The sequence below is a fragment of the Rhinatrema bivittatum genome, chromosome 12 (genome assembly GCF_901001135.1).
Source record: "Rhinatrema bivittatum chromosome 12, aRhiBiv1.1, whole genome shotgun sequence".
Taxonomy (NCBI): Eukaryota; Metazoa; Chordata; class Amphibia; order Gymnophiona; family Rhinatrematidae; genus Rhinatrema; species Rhinatrema bivittatum.
The window spans coordinates 16,321,750-16,336,581 of NC_042626.1; the positions used below are offsets into that span (position 1 = coordinate 16,321,750).

Consider the following 14,832-nt stretch of genomic DNA (forward strand, 5'->3'; position numbering starts at 1 on the left):
CCTTGGGATAGGGATAGACACTCTACTGCACATCTCTTCCTGCAGGCTCTGCTGCCCCACCAACCCCGGGGATAAGAATGCATGCTCTGTACTCCGTACCCCCGCCCGAGATATAGGGACACCCACTCTTCCCTCCAGGGTGCAGAGGATTGACTGGCCAGCTCCCCTCCCCACTTCCTAGTCTCCCAGGGCGGGGCCTCACTGGGTTTACCCGGCTTCTAATTTAGACCCTCCCAGCCATCTAAGCTTTGAAATCTGACAGCAGGCCCCAGCGCTCACCTTCTGTCACCTCCAGCACCTTCACCTGCTCCTCGGCGGCCGCCCGCACCTCCTGCGCCGGGGAGAGGATCCCGGTCAGCGTTTCTACCAGCGCCTCTTTCAGCCCCTGCTGCACTGGGCCGGCGCCGCTCATAGCGGACATCTGCAGAGCAGCCCAGGGCAGGAGGGAAGAAGGGACCGCGAGCAAGCAGGAGAATCCGCAACAGCCGCTACCGTGGAGGAACCGGCCGGGCCGAGCTCGCCCAACAGTACCGGCGCGAGCCGCGCTCGCACACACACACACACACACGCCAGAGAAAAGGAGGCGGGGCCAGCAGCTCACGTACGCCACGCACGGCCAGAGAGCCCGCCAAAGGCGGCAGCACGTAGGGAGGCGCCGCCACGAGCGGAGCACAGCGCCACCTACGGCCTGGCCCCCCGCCACGCCCCCTTCCCCCCTCCGGCTTTAGGCTTGGGGGTGGGGGCCGCTGAGCGTGAGGAAGAGGCAGCAGCAGGATGACGACTACAGGCCGGGCTGGACGGGTTGCACGAGCCCTGGCTTTACGGAACAGGAAGGGGTATTGAGCACCTGGCAGCCGACGCTACAGGCAAAGAAGCCCGGAGGATGAAACGCCTCGTAAGAAGCGAAGGACAGTGGACAGGCACCAGGACGATTTAGTTTGGAGCCAAGAACGAGAAGTGCTATCTACGCGGATGCGATGGAGCCGAGGCCTAATTAATTCCTACTCTGACAGGGGGTGCACAGGAGCGCTGGAGGGGACTGAGTTAAGGCAGAAAGAAAAGACTTAGGCTAGGGCTTGACTCTTTCGGCGCTGGCATAATCTTTCTTTCCTCTACTAGAGCGTTCTGTACAAACCTTTAGGCAGCCCAGGGTTAATGGTGCGTTTCAAGGAAGTACTACGAGAACAGAAACGACACCGCTCCCTTTCACACAGGACCGTTTTCCACCCGCTGTAGTGCAAGATTATTTTGATCGATAAGAACTAGCACCTATGACACTCACAATTTGACAACGGGCCACTTCATCATTCATTGCTGGGGTAAGGGTTAGGATTATAGGATTAATAAAAGGCCCAACACATTGACTCCTTAGGCACCCCAGATACCTAAAAATGTGTCTAATTAAAAAAAATAGATCCCGATTCTTTTGTGTACTCTAAACACTGATGGGCTTGTCCAAACGGCTATCTAAGCATTTGAAAATAATTCACGTTTGTAGAGCAGGGCACGCTTATAAACAACAAAAAACTATCTAAAATAGCTCCAGGTACCAAGTGCAAGGGTCAGCAACACTGAGGAAAATGGAAGGTCAAGATAAAATCTTAAAACTACCCGAACCCTAAGTAGGATCTATACCACCGAAGACCCAGCTCTCAACAAATGACCTACACAAACGTCTAGCCGCCACTGGAGGAGCAATCCCCAGTACAATATTGCTTACACAATATTGATCTAAGCCACACAAATGACAGCAGAAAAAGAGCAAATAGTTGACTCAGCCTGCCCAGTAAGTTTATAGTAGTTAATTCCCCTTTTTGCACCTGCTGTTGAATCAGAGAGCAATAATGGAGTTGCACCAACAGTATCAACTCTTAGCTGTTAACCACCGGCTAGTTATTACCCTAAAGTTACTGCATGCACCCTTTTCTTCATTTCCATCTTTTAGCAACCCCCAGTGTTTATCCCATATCCTTTTGAATACTTGCAGTTTTAGGTTTTTACCACCTCCTCGCAAGAGCAGTCCAGGCATCTACTACCCTCTCCATAAAAAAATATTTTCTGATGTTGGTGCTGAGGCATTCTCTTTGGCATTGCATTTGGTGAGCACTAGGTCTGATTTCTTTCCAAGAGAAAAGGTTTGACATTTGCACATTATTCTTAAAACCTTTCAGGGATCTGCCTATCTGTATCGTATCACCCCTGCACCTCCTCTCTTCCCAGGAAAGTCACAGACAGAACTCTTTTCTATGACCTCACAAGAGTCATCTAAAGCATGCAAAACAAAACCTCAAGAAGCCTGAATCATTATAAAGTAGTTTAGAGTAATGAAACTAAAAGAGTACTGCTCAGCCATAACAGCACAATATACATTTAGAGAGAGAGAAAAAAAAAAGGGGTGAAGCAGCTACAGAAAGGAACACCTTGCCAACTGTTAAGCATTGGGGGGGGTGGAGCCCTTATGGTTTGGGGTTGTGGGACAGCCACTGGCACAAGAAGCCATTCTCTGCCCCTGCATAATATTTTAACTACGTAACCTAGAATGTAATGGGGCACAATTACTGAAGAAATTCAAGCTGAAAAGAGGTTGGATAGTTCAGCAAGACAATCCAACCCATACCTCAACATCAACCATGAAGTACATACAGGAAAGAAAGCGCAACCTTTTGGATTGGCCTTCGCACTTCTCAGAATTGATTACTAAAAGTGGGTGGGAGGATCTCAAGCATGCATTGTAATACTCAAGTCTTAGTTGGGAATAGGAAACATGTGGAAGGTAACACTTCCTTTTGCAGAAATAAAATACTGACAAAGACTGCCCAAGCTTTCACCATGCCATAGTCAGTTTTATTTTGAAGCTGAAAACGACTGCAGAAAGATGTCAGATTTGACGTTGTAGGAGGTTGTGCCAGGCTCTGTTCACTGGAACAGTTTAACCAGGGATAACTATTTGCTCTTACTTTTGTTTCACCCCTTCACTATTTTATTTTCATTTCCTTCCATCCTCTTCTCTGTTCCAACCATTCCTATTGGCCAACAGCCTCTAGTGTAGAGATAATGCTGCCACATTTGCACTTACTATGACAAATTAGGTCCCAAAAAGGTGAGGCTCCTGGGAGTTGGCTATGTTGGTAAAATTGGAAGTGTACATAAAAAAAAAAATAGCCTGGTCATAGGTAAGGATCTGTTTGTTAAACAGATGAAAGAAAAGGAGCCATAATAGCAACAAACCTGTACTACACAACAATAAACGGCAAAATAAAAAACTAGTGTTTTCAAGAGCGATGGCTTGAAAGTAAAAGGGCAAGTGATTAGCATGGGGCATTTAAGGCAAAAGGCAAATTTAAAGCCGCATACTGGGAAGCAGAGAAAATAAGCAGGAGACAAGGAGCAGAAAGGAGTAAACAGCTAAGTCAAGTCAAGCAGAGAGAGTTAGCAAAAGGAAAGAGCAAGCATGGAACGAAGTCAGAGAGGAAGGAAAGTGTGGAGAACTGAGAGGAGGAGGAATTGTAGAGACCTGAGAGAAGCACCAGCTTGGACATGATCCTCTTCTCTTACAAAATATTCAGCTCTCACTGTTTGCATGGCTGCATGCAGGTGTGGAGAAACATGAAACCCAGTCAGGAAGCTGGCATTTGTGTATCACACTGGGATGAAAATAGTTTGAGACAGAAAAACAAATACATGAGATGCTCCCTTCCAAGGGCTATGACTCAAGTCATATAACCATTAGAGCTTAGAAGCCTGACCCTTTCCTCATGTACATACAACAGAGGCAGCCTATTGGAGATATCTAGTTCAAAGTCCATACTTCTCCTCTCCGATGTTGTCCAACTATTTGTAGGCTTCCGCACCTGAACTCTTGGGAGTGCAGTTACCAGTATGGGACACACTTAGGTCTCTACAATGATTTGTACAGTTCTACCATGTTCATCCTGCAGGCTAAACCTCTTCTATTGGCTCTGCTCATGACATTGATCAGACTGACAATTTAAGCTCTCCTAGCTGACTTTTTCAATTAAAGGTAGAAAAGCATTTATGTGGTGAGTGAATCCATTTGTCTAATAACATTCCTCAGAGTGAACTGACCATTCATAACTACTTGTTTTTAAAGTTTTTCCCTATGGAAAAAAATATTTTTTTACATTATTGGAACCAGATATTTGAACATTTCTAACAAATCCCTCTTACCTTTTCACCAGAGTGCACATTTTATAGGGCCTGCACTACTAATAGCTTTCTGAACTATAATGTCCTTATGAAGTTGCAGCCTCTAGCACTGAACACAGTATTTGAAGGTGGTTCTCACTAGTGGCATAACACTTTTTTTTACTTGGTGGCAATACTTTTCCTTATGCAGCAGAGCTCTCTCTGCCACTTAATTGCACTTAACCAGCAACTCTCAGGTCATCTGAAAGGATTATTCCTACGTACTTTTCCAGTTTTGGCACTTGCCACTACTTGCTAAGCTGCTGATGGGGTTTTGTACTCTAGATCTGCAATTCTGGTTACCTTATCTCAAAAAAGATATAGTTACACTGGAGAAGGTACAGAGAAGGGCAACCAAAATGATAAAGGGGATGGAACAGCTTCCCTATGAGGAACGGCTGAAGAGGTTAAGGCTGTTCAGCTTGAAGAAGAGACAGCTGAGAGGAGCTATGTTATGTCTATAAAATCATGAGTGGAAATGGTACTGGACATGATGGACCCTTGATCTGACCCAGTATGGCAGTCCTTATGTTCCCTAATGTTTTGTACTGATTGACAGCTTGCAGACCCTTGACCATTCTTCCACTTTTTCTAAGTCTTCCCTGGAGAGAAAAATCAGATACAGCCAGGGGCGGATTCCCGATGACGACCGGCCCGGGGATTCGCCGCCTCAGGAGATAACACGTGGTCTGCCGAGCGCGGCTCTGTCACAGCCGCGCTCGGCAGACCACATGACTACAGCGACCGGCCCACCAGGGGATGCCCAATCCCCCGATAGGCCAATCTGCCCCTAGATACAGCAGCTTTGAACGTTGCTACAGACTGCTCTGGTGAGCTGAACATTCAGGTAAGCTGTGCTCACATTTCCAACAACCTAAGGCAATCAGGGGCATGCAAAGGGCCATCGGCCCAAAGGGGTGTTTGCACCAACAGAAGAACCAGACTTCTACACTTAGCTGGTTCAATTCTGATAAATGCCCTTGTTAACTAACTCAGAGGGGAAGGAGAACTAACAAAATTGGCAATCTAAAGCTTCCAACATTGAAATGTATTATGGCATGCAGCCGCCATGTTACGAAGTGTATGAGCTAGTACAAAGTTAGGAATATTTTTAACCTGAGGAAGATGGGTGATCCTGTTGCAACATGGGCCTATGTCAGGCACATTAAAGGTTTTTATTGAAGAACTGATGGGTTTTCAAGACGACAATTTTGAGTGGATGATTTTTAGTGGTGAAGTACGTGGTTTTGTTGAAATATTTAAGCAATATTCGATTTTTTTACCTTAGCAAGCTGGTAAATTACAACAATCTGCGTGTCTAAACTTGAAAATGCTTGGAGCCCATTGCAAGATCAATGAACTGTAGCACTTTCGTATTCTGATACCAAATTTGTTGTTTGGATACATTTAGGTTAATGTAATTAGTTTGTCATTTTGAACATCTTCCATATGCAAGAAAAGGTGCCGACAGATTCCCTTTTAATCATTTCCAGCATCTGCCACCCCAAGTCACCTCATTCCAAAGAGGCTGCAAAGAGGGAAAGAACTGAATCAGTATGGCCCATGGGCTTCTGGGAAAGCTAAATGGTGCCCTGCCAGTGCTCCATACATTAAGGACGTTCATTAGAACCAGCGTTCCATACTTTTAGATAGAAGAGACTGGTTCTAAACCAAAAGGCACTGAAAGGCTTTTAGTGAAATACAGGATTGAATGCAGAGGAATGGTACTTAAACCCTTTCATTGTACAAGAGATGGAAGTTCACTCCCCCTAGGGTTTTTAAAAGGTGAAATTCATACATGCTTTATAAGTTTCGAGGCATTGAGGTCTGCCATCACATGCTGGCTGGGAGGTTTTTAGTATTCACAAGATGACTCATTACACCATAAGAGACCTCATTAACAACAACTACTGGTTAATAAACTACTTTAAAATCTGCAATATATTGCTGAGAACTCCACAAGTGGTATAAATGGGCATAATGGTGGATAACCATTATCTAACATTCCAAAAAAAAAAAATCTTTATAATGTAACCAAGGGTTTATTCCACAATATAAACTGCAACATTTGATACAAGCTATCCCCTCAAAACAAAACAAAAAAAACAAAATAAAAAAAGGAGAAAGCTAAAATACAGCTGTGGCATTTACTTTACAGAGCTTTTCCCTTCTGCTACACCACTAAACCCATCAGTGAGACTAGAGCCTACAACATTGTGGTCTGTACAGGAACCCACGCTAAAGCACCAACACTGCTCAGAATATAATGCCAGCCACTGAAACCAGACACAGAGCACTTAATGCTCGATAAATAAACCTAACCTACAAAAAAATCCCCAAAAAACAAAAGTGGAAAAAGGTTGCTTCCCCCCAAAAAAGTTGGTTTTTAAAAGACTATTACTAAAGAGAGGAATTCCGCAAAAGAGAAGGTTTCTGGAATTCTTGGTGCTGCCTTTTAATTTTGCGCCCAGTTGAGCCTAACAGAGGTGCTGGTAAAATCCCAGACTGAGGTATGAAGAGTAACGCTGTACATCAAAGTTGTATATTTTAATGTCTTCTAAAATTGGCAAACCTCCCACCCCAAGTAGAGACGTGAGTGTGTCAATCCTCAAACCACCATAAACAGCTCTTAAGAAAAAAAATACAAAATACGTTCAAAAATTTTTTTCTGTTGCTGATAGTTCTGGAAAATGATCCCTTGAAGATAGAACTAGCACCATTTGCAACCTGGCTTCATACACCAGTCCTGTGATTTCGGGGAGAATCTTTTCTGCACAAGTCCTGACCAGGTGTGGGATCATTTCCAGCTCCGTGCGTCCCTTACAGTACAGCTGACACAGATGTAATCTTCCTTTTCAGCCATTTCTGGAGTAACTCCCACACAGACTTGATGAAACCACTGGTTGCAGCTGCCATCACACTGGACCCAATACACCTAGCATTCAAGAAGAGGAGAATATTTAGTTCCAGAGAAGACTGTATCAATATTAATAAGCAGTCTTAAAATAGTTTTGCAAAATGAAATGCTGGAGATGCAGGTGGATCCTTGGTTACCAACATTCAGGCTATTTGCAGTTGCTGCTGCCCAGGAAAAGGGTTTGTTCAGCTCTGTTCTGTTCATCCTGGTGAAGACAGAGATTCGTCTGTCCAGCATCTAAGAGCTGAGGCAGGCAGAACATAGATGCAGCTTCACAAATTTTATGGCTCAGTAACCAAGCAGGTATACTGTAAACTGACTGTAATTGTAGGTCATGTGTTACCTACCCAAGTCACATTGAAAAGGATATATATTTATATACATATATATATTTATAAACACACAGTATATATAGACCCTATGTGTGGGCAAGTATTCTATGAACATTAAGTGTCACACTGGTAATTCAGGGAAGCTTCTGGCAACTGTACAATGCAGAACATTCCTGAAAATTCTTTCCCCCATGAAGAATCCTACTGCCTCAGTCTTTTTATTATTAAATATCTCAATTAGGAAGAGGAAAAACAATGCAGAACTCTCATAGGGGCCAATATTTCGAAACCATGCTAAATGTGCGCACACATTTCTTAGTGCAGGTGTTGATCATTTTACTACTGATACAGTATATTAATGATATGCATAACAGTGTGCTGTAGCAAAATGGAGATTTCTTATTTTGCAGTCACATCTTTTTATTTCCTAAGTAAGAAATCCTCTCTTACTTACTTACATTTCTACTTACTTTCTTTCTTCCTTTCTTACTTACATCCCCCCCCCTGGTTGAGGCCGGGTCCTCTACCCTTAGCAGCAGCCTCAACCAGGGGGGGGATGGTCCCCTCAGAACCTTCCAACCCCCCTGGGAGGCTCCCAGGGCGAGGGAGTCTTCTCACTTCCTTTCCTCTCCTGCCTTCTATAAGTATTTCCTTATCTTCCTTTTTTTTTTTTTTTCCCCCAACTTAACAACCCAAAGAAAAAGATACCTGACTAACTAACCAAGCTACCCAGGATCTCAGAGACTGTGGGTGAATCTGCCCCATCTGCTGGAGACAGAGTAAGACTGAGGGGCTGTGGGTGGAGCCTTACTATATGTAGGGGAGCCCGACAGGTCTTGCTCTGTCTCCATCTGCTGGTGCGGAGTCACAACCCAGGTGTCTGGACTGATCCGGGTACGTACAGGGAATGGAGATTTCTTATTTTGCAGTGACATCTTTTTATTTCCTAAGTAAGAAATCCTTTCCCTTGCAATCCTTGAACAGAAAAGTAAATGATGGCATAATTGTTGCTGTGCACTGCAGTTTCTGGCAGCTAGGACTAAATAGGTTAACTTATGTATCCCAAAGTGAGGCTTGGAATGCATACTTCACTAGTCTCCACAAGGTGGTAGAATGTTACAACATTCTGCATTGCTATTGGTCAGTAAGCCAGTGCCTTGGTTGTACAGTACCAGCTTCAGAGTGAGCCAATCCAAAATTTGCCATAAAGTTCAGTCTTGGCTGGAAGTGCAGACACAGAGGATCTGTGCCAAGGCCTTGCCCCAATTATACACATCCTTGTGAGAACAGACTCTCCTGAATCTCCCCTGGTATTAAGAACAATGAAACTTGTTAGCATTAACTGTATGGATCCTTATTTTACATGTAGTAGTTTGCAAATTAAATCTTTTTCCTGTTTACTGTTCTTGCTATTAATAAAAGTTTTAGCTTATTAGCTTTGTCCTGTGTCTGACTGATAGTCTGTAGATGCCTTTCTAGGAACTGTGTGACCTTGGGTTGTGTGGGGTTTCAGTGTCCCTAGAAGCCATCAGAAGACAGTTTGTGGGCAGGGTACTTACCAAAAGGTAAGCAAGAGCCCAATTGGTGGGTGAGAGGTTGCCAATGTAGGGGCATGTATGCAGGCCTGAACTGGGCTTGACCATGACCCTCCAAGTGTCCACCAGGTTAATCTCAAGGGAGTATTAGGGGTAGTACTAAGGCAATATTATTTATTTATTTTTAATTTTTATATACCGATGTTCCTGTATAGCATACATATCGCACCGGTTTACAAGGAACTGAACAGTCGCCTCAGGGGCGGAATACATTAAAACAGTCGCCTCAGGGGCGGTATAATAACACAAGAGGACAGGGAAACTTTTAGGGAGACATTCGTAAACTCGATTAAATGTAACTGGGTTTCAAACTCGGAAGCATAAATACAGAGGTAAGTATATTGTCTATCGCTTATATATCGCTCACATATCTCAATATGTGAGACATGCTTTCTTAAAAATTGTAAGTAGCTTTTGTATATAAGATGTACGTAGTATGTTAATTGTAATGCATCAGCCCTAAAGAGAATGGGGGAGGTAGGGGAAGCTGAGGAACAGAGTAGTCTTCCTATTAAATCTTAACTGAGGCATCTTCCATCAATACAAAATCTTCTATGACCCAACTGACTTGTGTGTTATTTGCAACATCATAAGCTCTTAGTATGAGCTGTGTTGTGCTGGTGAATGCAAGCACATACATTTCTTACACAATTAGTACAGCTAAGTTAGCGTGTGGCACATTTAAAACTAATCAGAGGAGATCACGTGATGCAGTGAGGGGATCAGACGCAAAATTTCCCTCGCTAGCCTGGCCGCCTCCATCCTGGCCCATCTAAGTCTCCCAATTTAGTTTTTCAGCAGCTAAATAGCTTCATTAACTCCGTGGGACCTTTTTTGACTCATCATTTGGGCGCCATGACTTCCAGGACCCTGAAGAAAGACAGGGAGAAGGAGAGGGCCCGACCACCCGACCAGGCCTCGGAAGAGGAGTACTTGCTTGCGGAGCCAGTCCCCCGGATCGCCGTAGCCGACATTAAATCGGCAGTGCGTGAGGCTATAGGTCCGGAATTACTCACCATTTCCAACCAGCTACACGAGTTGCAAACTTCCATTGCTGGGTTCGAGTCGCGATTTTTAGGCATTGAACAGCGGGTCTCCAACCTACATGACGACCAAATCGGGACCCGGAGGGAGCTGGACGCTCTGAAGGCCGTGGTGAAACAGCAAACTGATCGCCTGGAAGATTTGGAGAACCGGTCTCGGCGTTCAAATTTGCGATTTGTCGGGCTCTCCGAAAGTATAGCTGACAAAGATCTCGCGTCTTTCTTGGAGGAATGGCTGCCGCGCGCCTTGGAGCTCTCACGTGCGCATGGGCCTCTCAGAGTTGAAAGGGCGCATCGACTGGGGCCTCGGCGCTCGAGCGACACGAGACCCAGGGTCGCGATCGCAAAAATTTTAAATTTCCAGCACAAGTCGGAAATTCTACGAGCTGCGCGATCTGGAGCTGGGCTGCGTCACGACAACTCTAAGATCTTGGTCTTCCAAGATTTTTCAGCTGGTCTAAGCCAGCAGCGGAGAGCCCTGACGCCATTTTGTGCACGGTTGTTCGCGCTGAAGATTAGGGCTACTATTGTCTACCCGGCTCGGCTCCGGGTGCCGACTGCGACTGGGGTCCGCTGGCTCTCTTCACCGGAGGAGGCGACGCAGTTTCTGGCTACTCTGGAGCGTTCCCCACCGCGGGAGGCTGATGACCCCGGACCGGAGCCCTGAGGTGTTTTGGAGCCGATGGTGTTTCCTGCTCGTGGAAGATTTGTGAGTCCTCGTGGTCAGTGCTTATGGAGGCCTTCTTTCTTCGCCTTGCTTTTTTTCTTTGGCCATGGCCAGCTCAGTTTTTGGTCTATGTTCTTAGTTTTTTTCTGTAATGTTTGGACTTTTGCGAGGCTACTGGGGACAATATCATCTCATAGTCGCGAAGGAGGTTTGGCCAAGCCGGGACAGTATTTCAGGGGTCCTTGATAGGGGGGCCTTTTTTGTTATCCTGTACAGGGTGAGGGGGATGAAGCCTGCTAAAAGCCCCTGATGTACCTGGGGGTTATAGTTCTTTTTTGCTATTCAGGAGGGGGTTCTTTATTGTTGGACGTTTGGTTTTTTTTTTGGCTTTACCAGTATGGTTCATGGACCCCATTGACTCTGCACTTTGAGATTTTTGCCATTGGGGGAGGGGAGGGATGGGCCGGGGGAGGCGGGGGGCTGGTATGTGTCTGAAGTGATCTCATTGGTGTGGGGTTGCGTATTGTCTTGGGGATAGGGGATGGGATGGGGAACAGGGGGGAGGGTGTGGGGGTGGGGGGTGGGAAGAGGGGTTGGGTGTGCATTAGCTGCTGGGCTTGCTGTGATGTGAGGGTGAAAGTGTATTTGGTTGTTTCTCTTGGGACCCGAGAGTCCAGGGTGGGTGATGCGGGGGTCTCTGCTGGGAGGATCCCCGTTTCTACTAGTTCCATTTCTTTTTTCAGTCCTCAGTATGAAGTTTTTGACAATGGTTAGGCAACAAGCACGATTGGTCTCTTGGAATATTTGTGGCATCAATTCTCCCATTAAGCGGAAGAAAATGCTATCCATTTTGAAGAAAAAATCGGCAGATGTGGTGTTCCTCCAGGAAACCCATCTCACGGATGTGGAACATCAGAAATTATGTAGAGAATGGGTGGGCTCGGTACACTTTTCTTCGGCCACTTCTAAGGCCGCTGGGGTAGCTATTTTAGTCCACAAAAATTTGCCCCTCTCTGTAAAGTCGGAGATAAAAGATCCCTTGGGACGCTATATTATATTGGTAGCGGAACTTTTTCACCGACCGCTGGTACTGTGTAATCTTTACGCGCCTAACAATCCCCCCTTGTCCTTTTTTCGTACTATACACGATCTCCTGGTGCCCTACGCGGACTTGGGCCTCATAGTAGGTGGAGATTTTAACTCAGTCAGAGACCCTCAGTTGGACAGGGGTGGTATTGGGGGGGGGGGGGGGGCGCAGCCATTGGGGTAAGCCTTTTGCCATGTTTGAGCAGGAGCTACGTTTATTGGATGCGTGGCGTACCCTTAATCCTACAGCCGCTGACTTCACGCATGTGTCCAGGGCCCATGGTTCCCACTCGCGCCTGGACTACATTTTGTTGAGTGGTAACTTGTTCCCTCTTCTTACTGACACGGGCATTGATGACATTGTACTGTCCGACCATGCCCCTACTTGGGTGGAGCTGACCTGGGGGGGGGGACACTCGGAACAGTATTATTGGAGATACCCATATTATTTGCATGGTCACGCGGAGTTTAGGGCGCATCTCCAGTCTAAATGGAACGAATACGCTCTTCAGAATGCCCAGCATTTGGGGGATCCCGTGCTCTATTGGTACGCTTCCAAGGCGGTCATGAGGGGGGAAATTATTTCCTACGTGACTCATTGGAAGGCAATGCTTAACAAGCGGATTTTGGCACTGGGTACGCAGCTTACTGAGGCTAGACGAAGGCTACTTGGGGCACATACCGCGGACAATAGAACTCACTATTTTTCCATACAGAGTGCCCTGAACTCCCTGTTACACCAGCGGGCAAAGAAGAGTGTCTTATTTTTCCAACATCAGTTATTTCAAATGGGGAATAAACCGGGGAAACTCATGTCTAACTTAATCCGGGCTCGGAGGGCCTCGGCTTATGTGGCGGCTCTGAAATCTACCACGGGTCAGGTGGTCACGGACACTTCTCAGATATTACAGCTTTTTAAAGATTACTATGCCCGCCTTTATACAGCTGGCCCCAAGGACATGGCGTCCTGCCGCCGCTTTTGCGACAATATAGACATCCCCCAGCTGACCTTGGAACAACAGGCTCAGCTTAATAATCCAATTTCAGAGGCTGAAACTCGGGCGGTTATATGGCAGGCTAAGGGGTTTAAGGCTCCGGGACCCGATGGTTTCACTTCAGAATACTATAAGGTGTTGATGGACTCCCTGGTCCCTCCTCTGACCAATGTGTTTAATGCGCTGGTGGCCGCTGGGGCATTCCCGCCGGGTAGTAATGTTGCCCACATTACCTTGCTCCCCAAACCCGGGAAGGACCCGTTAAATCCATCGGCCTATAGGCCTATTTCCCTTTTAGACGCGGAGCACAAGTTCCTGGGAAAACTTTTAGCGGAGCGACTGGCCTTGATGCTTCCTTCCCTTGTCCAGCCGGGTCAGGTGGGATTTGTGCGGAAGCGCTATGCCTCCACAAACATTCGGCGAGTGCTGATAGCCATGACGCTCTGTACCCAATTCCAAGCCCCTTATTTGGCTATTAATTTTGACGCAGAGAAAGCGTTCGACCGGGTGGAGTGGGACTATTTATTTTATGTGTTGGACGCCATGCATATCACTGGCTGGTTTCAGAATGCGATCCGCCTTCTTTACCGAGACCCAGGGGCGCGTATTGCGGTTAATCGATCCTACTCCGACCTGTTCCCCATTACGCGGGGTACACGTCAGGGATGCCCCTTATCCCCCTTGTTGTATGTCCTTCAATTTGAACCGCTTCTTCTAGCTATACAAGCGAATAGGTCGGTCAAGGGAGTTCGTTTTAGGAATCAGGCATTTAAGTATGCGGCCTTCGCCGACGACCTGCTGGTCTTTCTCACCGATCCGGTTGCGTCCCTAGACCCCTTGTTGTCCATTCTGGGTGGGTTTGGGTCCTTTTCTGGGTTCAAGTTAAATAGTGATAAGTCTGAGGCGTTGGGATTCCCTCCTACCCTGCGCAGCGGTTGGAGGGGCCAATTTCCCTTGTTGTGGGCGGAGGGCGGCATGCGATATCTGGGCATTTACCTAACTGTAGACTTACCCCAACTCTATGCCCTTAATATAGGCCCCTTGGTTACCTTCACTCTAGAACGTATGCAACACTGGGGCTCCCTTCCGCTGTCCCTGACTGGTCGGGTTAACCTGTTCAAAATGACCATTTTGCCTAAGTGGCTCTATGTCTTCCAAAACCTGATTGTTCGACTTAAGGCTCGTGACCTTCAAAAACTTGAGGGTGGCATGCGGCGGTTTTTTTGGAGGGGGAGGAGAGCACGGATCCCCTTGAAACACTTGCAGGGTCGATGGGGTGGGGGAGGTTTGAGTGTCCCAGACCTGGGTTTTTATAATTGGGCTAGCAATTTACGGGTAGCTCGAGAGTGGTTACTTGGAGAGGGATATTTTGTTAATTTAGATTCTGAACGTGAGATGTGCGGGGCTAGCGATCTGCGGTATGTCCTGCAGGCTTCCTGGGATAGATTGAGCATTCCTGATCCCATAGCAGCCCTGGTACGCCCTATTCGAGGAGCTTGGTTCCGGTTGCTTAAACTTTTGCAAATCCCGCAGGGCTGTGTATTTTTTCTTCCCTTGCAGGGCAATCCAGATTTTTCTCCGGGATCGACATCTGTGGTGTTCAGGCGATGGGCGGCTCGGGGGATCACTCAGGTGGGCCATGTCTTAGACAATGAGGGTCACTTGCTGAAGCCTGCTCAACTGTCTTCCCTGTATGGCTTTGGCAATATTCCCATGTTTACATATTTTCAAATTGCCCATTATATTCGTTCCCTTCCGGAGGCTGGTTTTCAGTTGAGCGGTTTCCAAGCTTTGGTGGAGTGTTTTTTACTAAAGGGAACCATTGTGCCTTCTCTCTCTCATTACTATGCCCACCTGCGGAAGCTTACCTATCGGAATCCCTGTTCTGACCTGGCTGACCGCTGGCAGAGGGACGGGGTATTTCAGGTCACGGCTACCCAATTGGGCATTTGTTTTCGACGCATAGCGCGCATTTCTCCCAATTCTTACTA

At 46.6% G+C, this 14,832-nt stretch overlaps 2 protein-coding genes across 8 annotated transcripts in view; both read right to left on the bottom strand.

The window, feature by feature from the left end:
* The window catches only part of IPO9 (importin 9), a 61,769-nt gene extending 61,137 nt beyond the window's left edge, over nt 1-632 (bottom strand). The window contains exon 1 of one of the 2 annotated variants that reach the window (XM_029572437.1): nt 280-632. In XM_029572437.1, coding sequence (XP_029428297.1) covers nt 280-421 — 142 coding nt within the window. In that variant the 5' untranslated portion in view covers nt 422-632. The remainder of the gene's footprint in view (nt 1-279) is intronic. The other variant, XM_029572436.1, reaches the window with a different exon arrangement.
* Nucleotides 633-6,235: 5,603 nt separating this feature from the next.
* Nucleotides 6,236-14,832, bottom strand: part of KDM5B (lysine demethylase 5B) — a 164,030-nt gene continuing 155,433 nt past the window's right edge. For all 6 annotated transcript variants that reach the window (XM_029573272.1, XM_029573270.1, XM_029573271.1 and 3 more), the window contains exon 28: nt 6,236-7,141. In XM_029573272.1, the coding sequence (XP_029429132.1) occupies nt 7,004-7,141 (138 nt within the window). In that variant the 3' untranslated portion in view covers nt 6,236-7,003. The remainder of the gene's footprint in view (nt 7,142-14,832) is intronic.